The 21,012-nt window shown below is 34.9% G+C and overlaps 1 protein-coding gene across 2 annotated transcripts; it reads right to left on the bottom strand.

The window, feature by feature from the left end:
- Window positions 1-570: 570 nt before the first annotated feature.
- On the bottom strand, window positions 571-20,365 carry LOC123669924. Of its 2 annotated transcripts, XM_045603441.1 has the most exons (18): window positions 20,138-20,365; window positions 19,004-19,015; window positions 14,679-14,688; window positions 13,902-14,032; window positions 13,683-13,788; window positions 12,170-12,228; window positions 9,374-9,585; window positions 8,971-9,069; window positions 8,300-8,404; window positions 8,154-8,232; window positions 6,712-6,929; window positions 6,071-6,305; window positions 5,807-5,908; window positions 5,544-5,678; window positions 4,959-5,282; window positions 3,779-3,892; window positions 2,871-3,017; window positions 571-817 (listed from the first exon to the last, which is right to left on the bottom strand). In XM_045603441.1, the coding sequence occupies exons 1-18, from the start codon at window positions 20,363-20,365 to the stop codon at window positions 623-625; spliced, it is 2,511 nt and encodes an 836-aa protein (XP_045459397.1). In that variant the 3' UTR covers window positions 571-622. The 2 variants fall into 2 exon arrangements, 1 of the variants encoding a protein (XP_045459397.1); XR_006745825.1 differs by lacking the exons at window positions 571-817; window positions 2,871-3,017; window positions 3,779-3,892; ... (11 more) ...; window positions 19,004-19,015; window positions 20,138-20,365 and adding an exon at window positions 12,652-12,818 and having other exon boundaries at window positions 9,556-9,585.
- Window positions 20,366-21,012: the final 647 nt, after the last annotated feature.

The following is a 21,012-nucleotide window of genomic DNA, read 5'->3' as shown; positions in this document are numbered from 1 at the left end:
CCGGCTGATCAGGATGAGATGCGATTTCCTGATCTGGACCCGATCAGGAAATCTCATCTCATCCTGATCAGGTCCAGAGACCAATCATCTGCGTTACATGCCTTATTTAGTCCTGATCAGGCATGCCTGGTCCGGTCCTTCTAAGGTAGACGAAAAAATTTCTACTCGGGGGGGTGTTACAGGCTAAATCAATTAAGCAATCGATCATCAAATGCAATGCAATAAGACAATCCTTCTACAGTAAATTGTTGCAGGTTTGATTCCTGATCGTAGCATATATTTTTATTTTTACGAACATTTGTTTTTTTACTTGAGTCTGTGTCTTTGTGGATCTCCCCACTTTGCTTCTGAGAGCACGTGAAGCTGTTGGTCTCTGTTGTTATCATAAACTCCTGACAGTGATATTGCTTGTAGTAAGGAAATTATACGGCAACTCCATATTTACTCCTATATGGAGAAAGAGGGCTATGCCCAGCAGTGATGTGACACGCTGGATCAATTAGTTAATCATTGCAATAGGACACTACAGGATATTTTAGTGAAGCATCAGTTTGCGATGATACTACATTGTGTTAAGACTGACAACTTTTCAAAGACAACCTTTCGAACATTTACAAGACACTCACCTGTGATTGGCATCGCAAGTACACGCGGCGGCTGTATACGCGGCGGCGGCGGCGTGTCTCCTTGCGTGTCGCGAACAAACTCGCACAAGATCCACACCCGCTTCGCCTGCCTCTAGCAGGCAGGCGGGCGCAGAACTGCGTCGTGACGACCGAGACATAGACGCGTAAGTGGGAGCTGCGACACGCTCTACCTGTATATTGCATAATTATTTATTCTTCACTTTACTGTACAGTAAAAAATTCATAAAAACATGTACAAAGGCATTCTTATTGACAATTAAAATTATTACCATATAAATACAGTATGGCTGTGGCCAATATTCCAGTAAATAATCAAAATGAAATATTTAAAAACCAGAAAAAAAGAGTGTGCTTTAGACCACACGACTGAAGTAAAACTTCTTTAGCAATAGGCCTGCACTGTTTCTTAGATATAAGAAACGTAACTGATTATGAGAGAAAGAAACTAGTGTGCTCGCACCTCTCTCTCTTGCTCCGTTCACCACACCCGATCACACTTTTCGTAACGCTCTCGCCACTCGCCACCAGCTTACTGCCCAAGTTAAGCGTGCATAAAGAAGTATTACTTCAACAAATTGTTCCATGTGTGCCAACGAAAAATTCTACACATTACATATCAATTGAAACGTTATAACGTGCCCTTTACAACATTATTTTTCAAAGCAGCAAACTTGCGTTTAAGAATTCAGTAAGGTAAGTATCAGGGAGGTAAGTATAAAAAGCAACGTATACGGATAATTCGCTAGTGTAATTTGGGTGTAGGATTTTGACTCAATGTTATTCTAGTCCAATCTGATAATAAAAGCTAGTATCGAATTCAGCCTCTAACATCCCACTGCTAGGTATAGGCTTCTTTCTCCATTTAAGAGAAGGATTGGAGCTTAGCTATCAGGTATTTATGATTGTAACTGGGACCGACAACTTGACATGCTCTCCGAGACACTGTGGGAGACCCACAGGAACAAACATCGAAACCGGAAAACATATTTGTACAAACACAAATATCCATCCCGAGGAGGAACCGCAAACCGTAGGTGTTTTAGGCGATTACTCGCACCGCTACACCACAGTCCGGCCGCTCTAAGACTGCTTTTCTGACATCTATCAATTCATCATGACTAGTGATGTAAAATAAATAACATTTATAATATTTAGTAAACATTATTTATTGCATTTGTTATGCATATTTATTCAATTTAATTTATATGTTGTTATTTTTTATAGGAATTATTTTTCAATACATTTAATACTAGCGACCCGCCCCGGCTTCGCACGGTTGCAAAAACTATCAGTGTTCCTCTTTATATTACCCATATATTATACATATAAACCTTCCTCTTCAATCACTCTATCTATTAAAAAAACCGCATCAAAATCTGTTGCATAGTTTTAAAGATTTAAGCATACATAGGGACAGAGAAAGCGACTTTGTTTTTAACCGACTTCCAAGAAAGTAGGAGGTTCTCAATTCGACTGTATTTTTTTATGTACGATACTTCAGAAGTTTTGACTGGGTGGAGCGATTTCGACAAATTTTCCTTTAATCGAAAGGTGATGTGTGTCATTTGGTCCCATTTAAATTTATTTGAGATCAAACAATAACTTTTCGAGTTATATCTAATAATGCGTTTTTACTTGACGCTTTTTTCGTCGATCTACGTTGTATTATACCGCATAACTTTCTACTGGATGTACCGGTTTTGATAATTCTTTTTTTGTTGGAAAGGGGATATTCCTAGTTTGGTACCATGATAAGGAAACCAGGATTTGATGATGGGATCCCAGAGAAATCTTGGGAAAATCTCGAAAATCCGCATAACTTTTTACTGGGTGTACCGATTTTAATAATTTTTAATTTAATCGAAAGCTGGTGTTTATCATGTGGTCACATATAAATTTTATCGAGATCTGATAACTACTTTTTGAGTAATCTTTGATAACGCTTCGTTACTTGACTATTTTTTCGTCGATCTACGTTGTATTACTCTTCGATCTAATTGAAATCGGTTTTTTTTCGTTTGCGAGCAAACACAATTATTAGTACAGATCATTTAAATATTAAAATAGGCATAATTTTTTTTATTGTTAAAGTCTAAATGTAATTTATAATACTTACCGCAGTCATTTTTAACAAACTTATAATCCATAGCGTTAATGCTATATTTAAAAAGACGAATACCATTAAAACTATTATGAGCGGCTGTTAGCTAGCTAGTATACGACCTGGAAAGTGTTCGCGCGCCGTCGCCTCGGCCGGGGCGCGGCGGGCGGCGGCTCGGCCCTCTTGCGGCGCTGCGCGGGCGCGCCGCCGAACAGGCCGCGCTCCTCCGCCACCGTGATCATGTACTTAGCGTCGAGGCGGGTGACCTCCTGAGCGACACCCACCGCCGTTTATATCCTACCATACGAGTCTTACTTCGAAATTTGTATTGTGTCTCTTTACAGTTTTATTATTTATGTCACTAGGTCGGCAAACAAGCGTACGGCTCACCTGATGGTAAGCGATTACCGTAGCTTATAGACGCCTTCAACACCAGAACCATCGCAAGCGCGTTGCCGACCCAATCCCCAATCCCCCCAGGAGCTCTGGTCACCTTACTCACCAACAGGAACACAATAACTGCTTGAAAACAGTGTTATTTAGCTGTGATCTTCTGTAAGGTCGAGGTACTACCCCAGTCGGGCTGCTCCATATTTTGAGCAAAGTTTTAAAGTAAAAAACAGTTTTAAGCTCGATTTACAAAATTTGTATTGTGTGGAAAATTAAGCTGGACTTATATTTAGCAGAACTCCATGACAGTATGGGATTGATGTGCGAAATAAATAGGATAATTTTTCGACCACTGGCATTTATTAAATACATTGTGTTTTTTATTACAAAGATGTTAATTTTTTCTCTTGTTGGTCCCCAAATATTGAATACAAAATAGTGAAGTAATGTGCAAACACAAACAGTCAAATTATTGTGTCAGATAGAGTAACAAAACCAATGACTGGGAGATCAGCTACTTAATAAACTAAAATTAAAAATAATTGGTAAATTATATTGTATTAATAGTCCAATTATTATTTATTTACCAGTAAAATTTTACATTTTTAACAAAACTAAATAAAGAAACAAAGATTCTTACCTTTCTTTGAATAAGGCCCAAATAACACCCGTCTCTTTCTAGAATGTAATTGATATCCAGACCATTGCCAAGGTTAGGTAACGTTTGAATTTCAAATAAATCGCAATCAGGTACCTGGCACAACGCATAAACTTAAATGAAATGCAAAACTCTATTAATCTTAAGCAATAAAGGCATCTTAAGCAATAAATTTGCCACCCCTACCAATTCATATAATTTCTTTTACCAAATTAAATTACCACACTTCATTACAAGCACGTTTTAATTATGTTCACTAACCGGCTTTAAAAAAAGTGGAGGTTCTCGATTCTACTACATTTTTATGTGTGCTACATTGTTGACGCGATTTGGTATATTTTTTTTTTTTGCAATTTAGAAAATCGTGGTGATTTTGTACCTTCGCTTTTGTTGGCCGAAGTGGCCATGGCCCCCCGGCAACCCTCAAGCTATGCCACTGGCTCTATTTATACATTTAAATTTATATTTGAAATAAACGTAAATCACATCACTAACAATAAAACGCTGGAACCCACCCGTCTGAAGTAGTAACAATTCTTATACCTATGTTATAATCACCTACAGGTGATTACAATGAGCCTTAAGAGGAACAAAAAAAAACCGAACAATTCTTCAATTAAATCTATACATATAATAAAATGGTAGGAAAGTCAAAACTTTAAATTGAATATTTTTTTTAAAAGAATACTTGTGGTGTGATCTACAATCGATACCGAAGCCAAAAATATGGTTATTAGAATCCGGGATACACTCAAAAAGTACTGCATGGATTTACTTCAAATTTGGCACGAATATTATTAAGAAGTCAGGTCAACATATAGGCTACATATTATCACGCTATCACCTACGTGTAACGAGCAGTGAACCGTTATTTCTTCAACGCATTCTATAACAACTCGTAATCTAAAGACGCATATTTGAATGTTGTTGTTATTATGTTAATAATAACCATGCTATAAGCTAACTTCACACTATAAATAAAGACATTCTGTATTATATTTAATATCAGCATTGCACCCGTGCGAACCCGGGGCGGGTCGCTAGTAAATAATATATGGCTAAAAATAAACTAATAGAAAGGATTAAAATCCTTACCTAGAACTAGGTACTACAGTGACCACACATTTTTTTTTTTATATTTTGGCTGTGGTAAGCTACTCACAAATACATCAGGGCTGTCCTTATCCGGATCCCGTGGAAAAGGGTCATCAGCAATTTGCATTTCAGGGATAGGACGAGATTTGCTACCGGGCCGCCATCCCACATCGGCACTTTCCGCTCGCTTCTTTAACACTGTTTCATGATTGTCGGATGCCGTTCGTGCTGTTGTTGGTGGTGAAGACATTGGCCTTTTATTAGAGGGACGGGTTTCTTCCTCGTCTTTATCGAGATCGGACCGTGAACCGTGGTCCAGGGAGGAGCATGAATCAGTTATCCCTGGAGATTTATCTTGGAGATTATCGGAAGCTTCTTTATGTTTTGGTGTCTGTTGAGATTATAATATCCGTTATAGTAACAAATTATACAAAAAAAAATCTTTATCAAGATCGGTTCATTTTTCAGTAGACTTATGGATAGGTTGATAGCGTTAAGAGACAAAATACCTTATTGGAAACTTAAAACAGGACGGATAATACTTGAGTCTTATCACTGTTAAATGTGCACCTTCTTGGTATTTTAACTGAGTCTAAAATATAATACTAACTCATTTTAACATTTGTTAATAGTGTTAAAAACTATTCCTCACATGGTCCTTATTCTTCTTTCTGAGCAATGCGTGTCTCTCTCTCGCGAGTCTGTTGGCCTCCGCTACCGCTCGGGTCACTTGTGCCTGGTTCTCCGCTTCAAGAGCTGAATGTGTCTCGTACAAGATTAATTGAATCTAATGAATACAGAAATATTCTTTAAGAATCTGTTCATTGCTACAACTACAAATATTTTGGTCAAGTATTTTATCTTGCAACGTATGAATATTAGAAAAAATATTGTTGAAGTAATTTTTTACCATACCTGAGGTTTAGACAAAAGAACTTTTAGTGTTTTCTTTTGTTCTTCCAAAATCGATTGTACGCGAGCCTTTCCATTAGAGTCTATTTCAGATTCGGTCAAAATCTGTAAGAATATCTTTATTATAGACAAGCCGATGACTTATATTACAATTATTTTAAAACCTTACGCACTACACCAACAAATTAATGATTTAAAAATCAATCTTTTTCTCGTTACTTACCAATCAATCAAAATGCTTCATATTAGTAAAGAGATAATATTTACCTCAAGCATTGCCAGGTCACCTCCTCGCCCGCACACTAAGTCAATGGGGTCTGTTACAGCTGAGAAGGAGTTAGGCGGAGTAGCAAGGACTGCCACGACTCCGTCCAATGCGCTGGCGACAGTAGGGTTATCACCGTGCACTGGGTCACTTATTACACAAACTGGAGAACTCGATTGGGGTAATTCTGACGCATCTATACCTAAATCTCTTAAGGCACCCACGTAACTGCCAACTCTGTAATTATATTTATATTCTTATAAGTATATAAAGTTTTACGCCTACTTAATTCAACTTGTCGTTTAAGATTTAGACATACCAGTAATTTTGGTAAATTTACACTTAGCATACCTTGCTGCAACAATGCTACACTATTTTATATTTTTACATTAACTGTTACCAAGAGTTCTAAGTTTATCTATCTAAAAAGAGTTGGAATAAAAACGACTTTGTAAAACAGTAGAGCTTAGAGATAGCGTTCAACAAAAATTAACATCATTGATTTGAGTTCTTGTCTACCAATATATTTTACTAAATTAGACCACTCAAGTATGTATGGATATATCTGTATATTGTGTAAGATTACAAAAAAAAAAAATGATGATGAATGAATGAATAACTATTTAGTAAAAAGACAACATACTTATCACCAGCCCCAAAAACCACCAGCTTCCCCAGTTCGGGAGTGACCGGCAGCGCCGGGGTCTCCGACTTGAGCACGGCCGCCAGCTCCCGGAGCTGCGCCGCGAGGTACGCGGAGCAGCGCGGCGACGACACGTGCGTCTGCGCCACGACGCCGCGCAGCGCGTTCGCGCGCAACGCTCTACACAGTGTCGACGCGCCTTCGCAGAACTCGCGCTCCTGACCGTATACATTTAAGCTGATAGCGTAACTAATGTAAACGTTAATGAAACTCAATTCTAAAACGCTTTTTCAACCGACCTCAAAAAAGAAGAAGGTTTCTTAATTCGACCGTATATCTATCTATACTAATATTGTAAAGCTGAAGAGTTTGTTTGTTTGAATGCGCTAATCTCAGAAACTACTGGTCCGATTTGAAAAATTATTTTATTGTTAGATAGCCCATTTATCGAGGATGGTTATAGGCTATATATCATCACGGTAAGACGAAAAGGAGCGGAATACCAATGAATAATGTTTCAAAATCGGGGGTTGTTTTTTCCTTTTGAGAGCTTGGGCTGCGTGCGCTGTGAAAACAGTTGAAGTTTTGCAAAATTCATGTATGAAAGAATTAATCACCTTTAAAATTTCTAAAAAAAAGTCCGCGACAGTATATATCTATCTTTTAAGGTTGGGTCACTATTACCTTTTTTATGCTAACCAAGTTTGTTCTAAAATAATGCATTATTTGCGAAGTTGTTTTTATAAACATGATATTAATCCTTACCTAATAAATACGTTATTTATCACAAGTATTTAATTTAAAACAAAATAGCCTTTTACATAATTCGATTTCAATGAGTATCTCAGGACATATCGCAATTTTAAAATAACATCGCAGCAAAATACTGATCAAATATTGCGCGCTCCTCTGTTCCACGCGTACGAAGTCGCGCGCAGAAGCTAGTATACCTATATTATTCTTATGTGTGCTCGTGGATAATTTTGTCGTTTATGAATCGATATCGCTGATTATTTTTTGTTAAAAAGGAGATATCCCAAAAGTGGTACCATGATAAGGAAACCAGGATCTGATGATGGCATCCCAGAAAAATCAAGGAGAATCTTCAAAATCGTAGTGGAGACTATGGCGTTTGTTATTTTTTTTACCCTACTTAAATTGTATTAGAATTAGAATTAATAAACGCTTCACACTCAACGGATCCGCCAGTAGGATTTACTCCTGTGTTGGGGGTCCGGAAATACACACAATACACAAATACAACGCCCAAGATCTATATGGTCGATAAAAATGTCTGTCGTAAGCGGGAATCGAACCCGCGGCCGCCATCGTAACAGCCAGTGCTATGACCGCTGCGCCAACGCGTCGTCAAATATTACTTGTCGATGTAATTGTACACAATGTAATAAAGTTTAAGTAAAATAATAGTAACTTCTATCTACCTGTAGAACAATAATTCCTTCCTTTACAAGATCTAGTTGTCCAAAACTTACGTTGTCTGGTGGTCGCAGAGTTATAAACCTACAAATAATATTTACTTTAAATTTTTAATTGTATCGCTTAATAATAATAAATAAAATGTAAGTACCTGGGACAAACTCGATCAAATCTGTATTCTCCAGCGCAGAGCTGACGTGAATTACTATACGAGTAACCCAGATCATTAAGTCTTTGTATGAGCAAAGCTATTTTTCTGAAAAAAATTACGAGTATTTTAATGAAACCAAACTTTTTAATACCTTATTGCAATTTATATAAATAGTTTTATGTGTTTCACGTTATATCTCCACCTTTTGACTTTTAGTTTTTTTTTTTTTATGTTTACATTTATTAGATTACTTTGACAGTGATTAATGGTCTCGAATCATTGTTCAGAGGAGCTTTCAACCTTTTTACAAAGTTATTTTACTAAATTAATTCTGACGATCTTAACACAATAATTCAGTAAATTCATCTTATAATATAATTTTCTAATTTCTATGAATTACTAATTTTTTTTAATAAATAATAATAATGAATATCTTATATCATATACTCACAGTCGTCTCCTCGTACGATAAGCAACTAATACACACAATGACTGATATAGCTAAATATTTTTTAATACATGGAAATAATACACACATAAATAAATATAAATATTGTACCGAGACTCAGGCGGGAATTGAACCCACAACCCACGGAGCAGAAAGCACTACAAAGTGCGCCAACGGGCTAGGCAATATATATAATATATTAATATAGTGTTTATTTACTAACTTGGCTTTAAAAGTATTAACCCAACCAGTAACTGTATCTTTATTGACGCATGCAGAAATTCTCTCTTCTCGTAAATGAGGTGGTAAGAGATCCGACAATCTAAAAAACATATTAATTATCTTAGAATCAACATGTCAGTTTAGATGAAAAACTTTTAAAAGAAATGTTAAGAGCACAATAATTTTATTCTAACACATTGCTAGATAAACATGTTGACTTGAATTTATTAACATTTTCTTGACGTAGACCTGTTTTTTCTTCAGCTGACTTGGAAATAAAATGGAATTTGATGATTAAGAAAACGTAATCGATATAACTAAAAGCAATTGCAAATAATTTGATTTTATTCTATTTTATACAAAAGGATATAAACAATATTTTTTTAAACTTAAAAGATATTAACGAGAAAGCCCTATTTTTTATGCGTATCCTGGCGATGGCTGCGGCGAAGTGTATCCTCTGTTCCCAAACTGCATTTTCGACTTCTTTGAAAGGACAGCCCGCCTCGTTGAGCAGTTTCGTAGCTCTCTCTAATTCCCCACGTGCTCTAGCCATCCAACGACGCCTTGCTAACTCCATTAGGAATAACCACGTAGTATGGCGGTGGACTACATACTGTAAAGGAATCAATCGAAGACACAATTTTAAAACACTTTCTAAAAACTTTAGTCACAATGACACAAATACCAGTAGGTATGTTTTACTAAGAGAAACAAGTGAACCACAATTATATTTTTTAATATTTTTGAAAAAACGAGAAAGTTTTTATCAAGAAATCGGCACTCTCTGTGGGGGTCATCACAAACGATTAATATGTCAACAACCAAAAAATCACTAAAAGTTATTTCCTAAGAGTGGCAAAATTGTTATTATATCTGTATACAAGATTAGAAAAATAATTTCATAAACTTAAAACAAACCCGAGTAGAAATTTTTTCGTCTTCCTTAAAAGGACCGGACCAGGCATGCCTGATCAGGACTAGATAAGGCATGTAACGCAGATGATTGGTCTGGACCTGATCAGGATGAGATGAGATTTCCTGATCTGGACCTGACCAGGAAATCTCATTTCATCCTGATCAGCGGGTTCGGTTCGGTCCTTTTAAAAAACACGAATATATATTTTTGAAAAAATTGTTTAACAAAAAAAAAAGCGAAATGATATAAATATGTATTAACATAATTATTATAATATTTATTTCCGTTTATTTTTTCCAATGTATTATTTATTTATGTTTTTACTTTACATATTAATTATTTTTATTTATTTTTGTTATTAATTAATTATTATTATTAATTAAATTTTATTTATTAACTTCTTATGATTAACTACTAACTACTATTTCCTATTACTTACGACTGCTCCACTGTGTAGAAATACCCCTGTGTAGAATACTCCCTGCTAGATTGTCCTGATAGCTGTATATATACTAAGTGCGCGTAAAAACATTAATAGCGCGATTCAGGCTCAGTTCGCGTCATTTCTTTCAGGCTATCCTGATCTGGACCGGACCAGGTCCTGATCCAGTATGCCTTACCATACTTGGTAAGATTTTACATCAGGCTAGCCTTGTCTGGACCGGACCTGGTCCTAATCCAGTATGCCTTACCATACTTGATTATATTTTACATCAGGCTATCCTTGTCTGGACCGGACCTGGTCCTGATCCACTATGCCTTACCATACTTGATTATATTTTATATCAGGCTATCCTTGTCTGGACCGGACCTGGTCCTGATAGAGCTTGCCGGATCAGGCATGCCTTATTCTATCCTGATCCGGTCCAGATACATGATCTGGTTGAGCCTGACCTTTTTTCTACTCGGGAAGGTGCATTTACAGCGCATTTTAAGCTTGGTACGTATGGAGGACGGCACTAACATGAATGCGTGACTTTAATTTGTAAATTGCTTTACATTGTCAAATATAAAATTTATTATTATTATTATTAAAAAAGTAGTACCTAGCAGATATCTAGAGCTTAGAGCCTCTGAATTTGCATCCACGACCTTTAACATTTAAATAGCTTTTCTAATTCGCGTGTATTATGTATTAATTAAACTTCTTGGAAGTTTTATTGCTTGATAGCAAATTCTTGGGTGAATAATAGTTGCTATTATTCCAAGTAATTACAGCAGCAGCTATGGCGCCTTATCAACGTAATCGCATTCAAACCGAAATGTCTTTTCACACGACGAAACGTAATATTATTTGTCAAAACCGTCCAATCTGATATTAATGCTATTGTAGCCGAAAATAACCGTTTACTTGCGAAAAAAACCCTCATAAATACGTAGCTCGTTTTCGTGAGCGTCCTCAAAGAAAAAGAAATGGTTTCAGTCACGAGAACGTTGTAGCTCGTAAGTTAGATGATCTATACTTTTTTTTAGAACTCGTCGAATCTGTCTAAACCAAAGATTTTACCATTCGGTAATAACATTCCTTCTTTAATCTTGAGAAATATCAATATATGTAACAATATATGCCCAAGTTCAAGAGCGCAATAAAGACAATCCAAAAAGTAACTAAAAATTCTACATAAAGTATGAAGGTTATTAGGTCAGGCGATACGTTTAAAGGAAATGATTTATAAGGTTCATATTAAAAGCTATTGAAAATTGCTTAATAGGCCTACTTAATTTATCAACAAATATGGAATTCGAATTTGTGTAATTTCGAGGAGTATTCCGTTAAACGGGTTTTAAGTTTTAACAGTTGTGCAATGAAGGTCAGTTTTAGGATATTTTAAGCGAAAAAATACGGAAAAAACTAGACGAATTACAGTTTAAACTAACAATCGTAAAAGTAAAAAAAATATCAATATCAAGAAGCTATAATATCAAGTGAAGTCTTTGATGGAAAATAACACTATTACGTAATATCATGTGTATTACACGCATTTCCGAGTAAATGAGATTGACCTAGATGCTGAACAAAACGCGAACCTTACACGAGCTTTTGTTTTAAATAGGCGCCCTTAAAATACACACATGCCAACCATACACGTACAACATAGTGTTGCTGTTATGATATTTATAAATTTAATGGTTTGATTTACATATGTGGATGATTCGCTAAGGGTCGCATGTTTATTCTCGTCTTATACTATTTATATGTATATCATTTTTATTTTGTTGTTCGTCATACGGATGTTTTTTACTTATCACTTTAATAAATCAATAAATTAAAATACTTTACCTGCGGAAAATCCTCAAAAAAGCCAATGTCTTCAATTGCTTGGTCTAGTATTGTTTTATCTGAAAAGCAATCAAAATCAAAAACAACTTTATTCAAATTGGCCCCAAGAGCACTTTTGAATCGTCATTTTACAAATTCAAATTTTAAACTGAATATATTACGAAACATAATTATTTTTGACTAATGACGAGGTCACAGGGTTCAAATGTAGAAATCGTTAAGTACCTGTTTATTTAGCTTTTTTTTTGTAGAAAGCTATTAATTATATCCAATACAATAACCCATCAATAAACAAATATTTCGCTACATTGGAATAAGACAGTTAAAACACACGCGAGTGTTTATCACGGCATAATCAGTTAGGCGTTCTGTGATAAAAGTTAAATAATGCTTGTGGAGCCTCATAAAATAGTTCCAACTTCGCGTGATGTAATTCACAGCAGTTACAGTTCACGCGCCGACTTTACTATCATGACACTCACTTGTATCGAAATGTTCCTATCCGGAACTCACATATAAGATACTTTATGAAGGGGGAATGAAGGGCTTTACGATCACCGTGTTTAGTGATTTAGAACAAGAAAGTCACGAATGACATTCGAATAACGCGACAGAAAAATAAATCTAGTCTCTTTATGACTGAATACTAAAGCAAATATTACATCATATTGTAGTAGATAAATATTTTTTTATTGCCTGTAAATGCCAAGAGTATATTTTTAACCGACTCCCAATAAAAGAGGAGGTTCGCAATTGACTGGGTGGACCAATTTCGATATTTTTTTAAATCGAAAGGTGGTGCGTGTCATTAGGTCCCATTTGAATTCAATTGAGATTTGACAAATGTTTTTCGAGCTGTATCTATATCTATTACGTATTTACTTGATTATTTTTTCGTCAACTTTCGTTGTATTACATCGCATAACTTATCGCTGGGTGTACCGATTTTGATAAATCTTGTTTTAATCGAAAGCTGATGCTTGTCTTGTGGTCCCATATAAATCTAGAAAAGATGATTACTTTTTTAGTAACCTTTGATAACGCGCATATACTTGACTATTTTTTCATCTACCTACGTTGTATTACTTGTCAATGTAATTGAAGTCGGTATTTTTTTCGTTTGCGAACAGTAACAGAGGTAGTACAGAGGGGCACAGAAAAAAAACATCCTGCTCAAAATATGAAGCAGCCCAACTGGGCTAGTACCACAGAGAGAAGATCACAGCTAAATAATACTGCTTTCAAGTGTTGTGTTCCTGTTGGTGAGTACGTTGACCAGAGCACTTGGGGGTAATTGGGGATAGGGTTGGCAACGCGCTTGCGTTGCTTCTGATGTTGCAGACGTCTATAAGCTACGGTACTACTCATAAATCAGATGTAAGAAAGCTGATGTTTGTTAAATTGTATTATTGCGTTTAAAAATACGGATATATTTTATTATCGGTCTTAAATATGATTTGAAATGTTAATGAATGATCGATGTTTAAAATAAAAATTTAATATTATTTCTTACATCGGAATACGTCATAGATGAGAGAGTAGACACATCTCATTTCTTGCTCGTCCACAAAATTTACATGCAATGGAGGCTTGCACAGCAGACGAGCAGCTTTCAAAACCTAATTAGAGAGTAATTAAAACAGGACATAATTATTTATTTACGATTTGGATCACGAATTCCACACTGTACATAGAAAACATCCACTAAATATACGAGTTTATACATAGTTACCTGTTCAATATCCCAAACTGGCCCCGGAGCAGACTTGACGCTAACAGGGGGTGGTGCTTTTGCGTTTTTGCACGGTTCCACCAGGCTCCAAGGGGCCCATTCCTCAGTTGGCTCTTCCATCGTCTTGTTATCTTTGACGACATCTTCTTCCCTGCAATAGGTATTTTATTAATTACTTTTTCAGATTTCGACAAATTTTGTTTTAATCGAAAGATGGTGTGTGCCAATTGGTCCCATTTAAATTTATTTGAGATCTAACAACTAATTTTCGAGTTATATCTAATAATGCGTTTTTACTTGACGCTTTTTTCGTCGACCTACGTTGTATTATACCGCATAACTTTCTACTGGATGTACCGATGTTGATAATTCTTTTTTTGTTGGAAAGGGGATATCCCTAGTTTGGTACCGTGATAAGGAAACCAGGATCTGATGATGGGATCCCAGAGAAATCGAGGGAAACTCTCGAAAATCCGCAATAACTTTTTACTGGGTGTACCGATTTTGATAATATTTAATTTTATTGAAAGCTGATGTTTATCATGTAGCCACATATAAATTTTATCGAGATAACTACTTTTTAAGTAATCTTTGATAACGCGTAGTTGCTTGACTATTTTTTCGTCGATCTACGTTGTATTACTTGTCGATGTAATTGAAGTCGGTTTTTTTTTTCGTTTGCGAGCAAACACAATTATTGAAGGAAAGTTATAATAATTATATTATCAATATTATATATTGATTTTTTTTAATTGTAATTGATATGAAATTAATAACTTTGGCTAGTCTTTAGACCGGAGTCATAGTCATAAGACCGGTCGAATTAATTTTGTAACAAAATTACGCCGATAAACGGTCAAATTTTGAGCTTAGATAGTTTAGGTTAATTTTTTTTTTACCCGACAGGTCTTAATCTATAGACTTACCATAACTTACACGATTTTCATTTATATGAGTACTATTTAAAAAATTATAAATTAAATGTCTATAAAATACAGCGCTACAAACGTAGAAATGAAAAACAAAAACTTAAGAGTAAAAATCTTATTTTAAATAGTAAAAATACACTACAACTCGTATGACGATGGAAGTAGGTTACAACAATTAAATTAAACCAAACTATTCATGTATCACAACTCAAAACAACAATGGTAGGATTTGTTACTATTTATAATTACAATATTGTTTTGTGAAGTTCATCAATCATTTCTTTTATCCATTAATAATATTGTAAGACATTATTCAAAAGAATTATTTCTTCCAATCCATATTAATAAATAACCAGATGTTCTCGTCTCGTTATTACCTGTATGATAAAAACTTTAAATATAAAATTTTTCACTGAAAAAAATCGGTAATAAATTAGTTATGAATATATGAAAAAAAGACTTTCACTCGACATATATTTTTAATCGATTTTATAAATGATATAAAAATGACATTAAATAATTTACTCTCATCTTAGATCGTTGACCAAATATATATTTTTTTATTTTTAATAACTGGCTGCTCATACTGCTGAAAAAGTTTTGTCATTTTATTTGTGTGAAATAAACAGTAAAGTATTCAATTATCTTTATAATTAGAAATATCACTCCTCTGGACTTATTTTGTAAAAAACTTGCAGGTTGCAAGAAGTATTAGTTAAATGGATTTTAGAAAAGTCTGTCTGTCAGTTGGAAATTCCCTTTTTTTATATCACTAGGTCGGCAAACAAGCGTACGTTTCACCTGATGGTAAGAGATTACCGTAGCTTATAGATGCCTGCAACACCAGAAGCATCGCAAGCGCGTTGCCGACCAAATCCCCAATCAGGAGCTCTGGTCACCTTACTCACCAACAGGAACACAATACTGCTTGAAAGCAGTATTATTTAGCTGTGATCTTCTGTAAGGTCGAGGTACTACCCCAGTCGGGCTGCTCCATATTTTGAGCAGGAAATTCCTGCTGTGCCCTACCTCAGTTCCCTTCAAAATAACTATGTTTATATTAAACTTTCCGCAGGAAAAGTCATTCCTCACAAGTTAGGGCGGTTATAAACGACATCTCAAAACAGAAACATGTCAATTACATTTCAGCATATATTCTTTCTGTTTGAAGAGTGTGTTGGTTAGACTCTGGATCTTATTTCTATTGCGAAGTCATTCATGACAAATTTTATCTGCCAGAGAAACCTGAAGCATTGCCACTCCGCCACACGTACAGCAACTTTGTATTTGTGAATCTTCTGTTGATTTTATAATGAAACTAGCAGTGCCCTGAGGTTTCACCCATGTTAATTTGAGGAAATATCGTAATAAAACATTTTCAACCAATACTGTGAAAGTCGGGTTATTTACACCGAAGCGCGGCGCGCTGCGAAGTCGTTTCATTTGATTTTGACATTATCTCCTAAATTTTGCGGTCAAATTAAATGCTTTAAAAGACAAAGTTTATAGCATCATTTTTATTAAAAAAAACTCAAATGATGAAGCTCCAATACTTCTACATGGAGAAAGAGGCCTATACCCAGCAGTGGGATATTATAGGCTAAATGCATGCATGTAAATGATGTTCAACAATTTTTTTCAAAAAGCACTTGTGATGAATAACGGACTTACTTGAATAAGAATCTACTCGTATATATCATGCCTATAAAACCACCTTCGCAAATCATGCTTTATTTTAGGAAAAAAAAAACTTGCTACCGTAAAAGGTAGACGTGTTGTCGCGAACTTTTTTTAGAACTTTTAATGGTGATCAATTCCGCCTTACATCATTTTTGGGAAGCTCTAACCGTTTACGCAGCGCACGCAACGGACGCTCTTATAAACCATATTTTTTCCCGTTTTCTTAGCAATTCTTCTAATGCTCAGATCCTATTCTCCGTATCGTGATATTGTCCACATGTCCGAGACATGACTTTCGTTAATTGGGGTAGAGTAATGAATAATTGTGTTGTGTGAAGAAAAAACCGACTTCAATTACATCGACAAGTAATACAACATGGGTAGAAGAAAAAGTTGTCAAGTAAATAAGCGTTGTTAAACATTATTCAAAAACTGGTCATCAGCAGGGTTATTCTGTAAATATCTATTTCGATATCGAGCTTCACCTGAGTGACAGCGCTCACTTCGAAAGCGAACCCACTTGACCTTGGTTTGGAATTCTGTAAACATTCGGTACGCACAAGTGAAGTGAAGTGAGTGTCGAATCGAAGAGCGGCAATCTAGAGCTGTGTTTGTTTTATCGATATTCTTTTCTTATGGCTTTATTTTAGATTATGTGCATGAAGTCAAGTGTCGAATCAAGTGTCGAATTGTGATGAATGAAGCGGTAAATCCCCTTACAGAATACCGAATTCATATTATTAATGCCAACGTTCTCACGCAACAGGGTTCGACTCGTCGCCGCACTCACAAGTGTGGCGCTACGGGACTGTCGAGTTTTAATGAATACCAATTTGATATCTCACCGCGGATTCCGCTGTCGTGACACGAAAATGTTCTTACAGAATAGCACTACAGATCTTGATCAAATTTAGATAGGAAGACAATTCAAGCATCAGCTTTTTTATTGAAATAAGAATCAACAACATCGATACACCTACTGAAAATTTGTAGGGTATATACAACGTAATGCGACGAAAAAATGGTCAAATAAATACGACTTATGATATATAACTCAAAAAGTACGTAGGTACTTGTCAGATCTCAATTAAATTTCTTGAGTACTGAGTCTGAGTGTGTGAAGGCAATATACATATATTACTAATAATGATACTAAATATGAAGGCTGGGGCTTTTCTGGAAGTAGTTACCTAAAATATACAAAACACAAAACACCCAAATAACGCGGCCAACACGCCAATATCCCAGCACGCCAACATGCCAACTTGCTAACACGCCAACTCGCCAACTCACCAACACGCAAACATGCCATTACGCCAACGTGCCATCACGCTAACACGCCAACACCTCAACACGCCAACTCGCCAACCCGCCAACACGCAAATATGCCAACACACCAACTCGCCAACACGCAAACACGCCAACACGCCAACACGCCAACACGCCAACACGACAACACGCCATCACACCAACACGACTAACGACACGACTCAACTTGCTAACACGTCAGCTCGCCAAAACACCATTATTTTTGTGTTGAATAGTCCATTTAGCGAGGACCATTGAAGACAAAAATAATTTTTCAATTCCAACCAGTTATTCTTGAGATAAGTGCGTTTAAGCAAAAAAAAGAAAAATCCATCCATAACTTTCCATTATAATATAATATTCGTATAGATGTCTTTTTCCATAATATGTCTTGTATGCAGACAAAAACATTTATATATATTTTTTGGGAATCTCAGTCTAGTCAGACCTATATAAATAAATATCTAGTCCTGTAGCTTGCATGCAATAGAATATTAAGGGATTATTAATTAGAAAATAGGGCGTATAAAAATCATTTTATTTTAAAACTTTAATAAACAATAACAATTAATGAATTTACCGCAACTATTCTTATTAAGATAAGGACAAAGTATATTAGTAACAAAACTTTGGATAAACAATTTAAATCTTTCCAGTAGAAATTCCGCGACGGACGTAAAACAGCAGCACTAAACAATTTTATTTTTTAACCGACTTTCAAAAAGGAGGAGGTTCTCAATTCGGTTGTATTTTTTTTATGTAGGTATGTTACATCAGAACTTTTGACTGGGTCGACCGATTTCGATGCATTTTGTTTTAATTGAAAGGTGTTGCGTGTCATTTGGTCCTATTTAAATTTAACTGAGATCTGAGTGCGTAGTAAGTAGTAGTAAGAGTTATATCTAATCATGCGTATTTACTTGATTATTTTTTCGTTAATCTACGTTGTAATAAACCGTATAACTTTTCACTGGGTTTATCGATTTTGATGATTCTTATTTTAGTTGACAGCTAATGATTGTCATGTAGTCTTATTTAAATATGATGACTACTTTTTGAGTAATCTTTGATAGCGCGTATTTACTTGAACGTTTTTTTGTCTACTTACGTTGTATTACTTGTCGATGTAATTAAATTCGATTTTTTTTTTTTTTCGTTTGCGAGCAAACACAATTATGCAAGTACATCGTCATTTATCTGTTACATTCTTTTTGGCAATAAATTTTTATTAGGTACTCATTCGTTCAGTGATATCGTAAAGAGAGACTTACTAAAATAATAATAATGACTTACTTAAATCAATACAAGTCCTTATGACGTCTATCGAGCGACGTATGCGAATTACGTTCATGTATCCACGTAATGGCAATATGTGGAAAGTTATAACTGGAACAAGTTCATGGTCGCAGCAATATTACTGAATTGAATATGTTAACTTGTTAGTTCGTTGCGAAACACTCGATATTGTTATCTTATTATTGAACTATTGAGCCTGCTTATGTATAAAACAAAACATTTTAACTTTTATTTTATTTTCGCTTAGTACCTTAATAGTATCATTTGATCGATTTCTTATTATAAAACTATCCGCCGAAAATTTTTACCACAATAATCTTTTAGGGTAGGCAATCGAGCAGGTATTATTAGATCTAGGAATATATTTTATGTATTCATTTCTTTAAGTACATCATATGAAAATGTATTGTTCACCACAAAAAAAATTAGGCTTAAGACAAATTACAATTTCCGTAGTAATTAGACGGGGCAGTCTTTCGTCTATTTACCCGTGTCTTTCAGACAACTCGTAGAATGTAGTAATCTCATATACTTAAATATTTAAAAATCTCGCGAAATATAGATGTAGATAGATATAGATGGACCTTTTTGTAATATTTAACTTTCAAGGTTTTATAAAATAATTGCTTATAAATATTTTCAGCAAATTACGGGTAATGATGGGTCCTTAAATAGATGTGATAGATTTAATGACACTATCACTTAAAATATAATTATGGTTTATTTTTTATCTTTGAGGTTTCCTAAATTTTATCAGATACGTTAGTTAAAGACATTTTCATAAATTTTCATTCATTGTTACGTATCTCGACTGGATTCATTGTATCGCAAGATATCACTGGTTTTAAATATTCGCACGAACGTATTTTCTAACAATAACAAAGAAGTCTACTAATTGTAAGACGGGCATAAAATTAATGGATATTTACTATTATTTATAGACTAATAAGCTTAATTTATTTTTAAAAGAAATGCAAACGTGATCTCGAATGTTTTAATTATTGGTAATACTTGCAGGTCAGCATCAAGGATCTTCTGCATAGCCACCAAATTGAAATACTGTGTGAGCCTCCATTCTTTGTCGCTCGGTAAAACGAGTCTCTCAGCTTCACTTGTGTCTCCTTCAAGTCTCGCAGCATCTTCCTGTATAAGAAGTTCAGCCAACAGCTTTGGATACACTGTAAATAGGTTTCCGTCGCTGTGCTCGCTAAGCGCAATCCACAAAGCATTCGGGTCATAAGTGTTCACCATTTTGGCACCACTTTAAATTTAATTACATTTTATTTAATAGCATTGATTTCAATGTACCTATTAAGTATAATATAATATAAGAGGATTAAAAAATAGATTTCGTTTGTATGTGTTCATGTTCTTTTATTTTAAATAAAGGGATATTAAATGATGTTAACATTATTTTCACAAAAAATACCTATTAAAGAAAATGTAAAAGTTATACACAATGCGTTATTTCTTTGAACGCTGTGTGCCAACTAAACCTTACTGAAGCAGAGAATATCAGCCGTTCGTCACGGCATCCAACCTGTTGCGGGAGGTCGTAGGCATTAAGTAGGTAGATGATAGAAGCTAAGCAGTAGAAATTAAAGGTTTATGCTGTTTAGTTCTAACTATTACCTACTTACGCTTACGACGTCCTTAAGATACTGTAATTGAGAAGTTTTGATTGGAATCTTAACATGAAAAAATATTTTTAATAATTTGTCACTTTTAGTTATAATAAATATCTCAGGATAAGATTAAAATTTGAAAAGACATCGATTTGAAATATTTAATTAACAAATAGAAATAATATTTATAAAGACCTGATTAAACATCAAATAAGTAAAAAAAAAGTTAGGCCGAGATCTTATGGCTTGTATAGAGCATAAATACAAAAAGAA

This window comes from Melitaea cinxia, chromosome 4 (assembly GCF_905220565.1).
Source record: "Melitaea cinxia chromosome 4, ilMelCinx1.1, whole genome shotgun sequence".
NCBI classification, from domain to species: domain Eukaryota; kingdom Metazoa; phylum Arthropoda; class Insecta; order Lepidoptera; family Nymphalidae; genus Melitaea; species Melitaea cinxia.
This window is presented reverse-complemented; position numbering and strand designations above follow the sequence as displayed.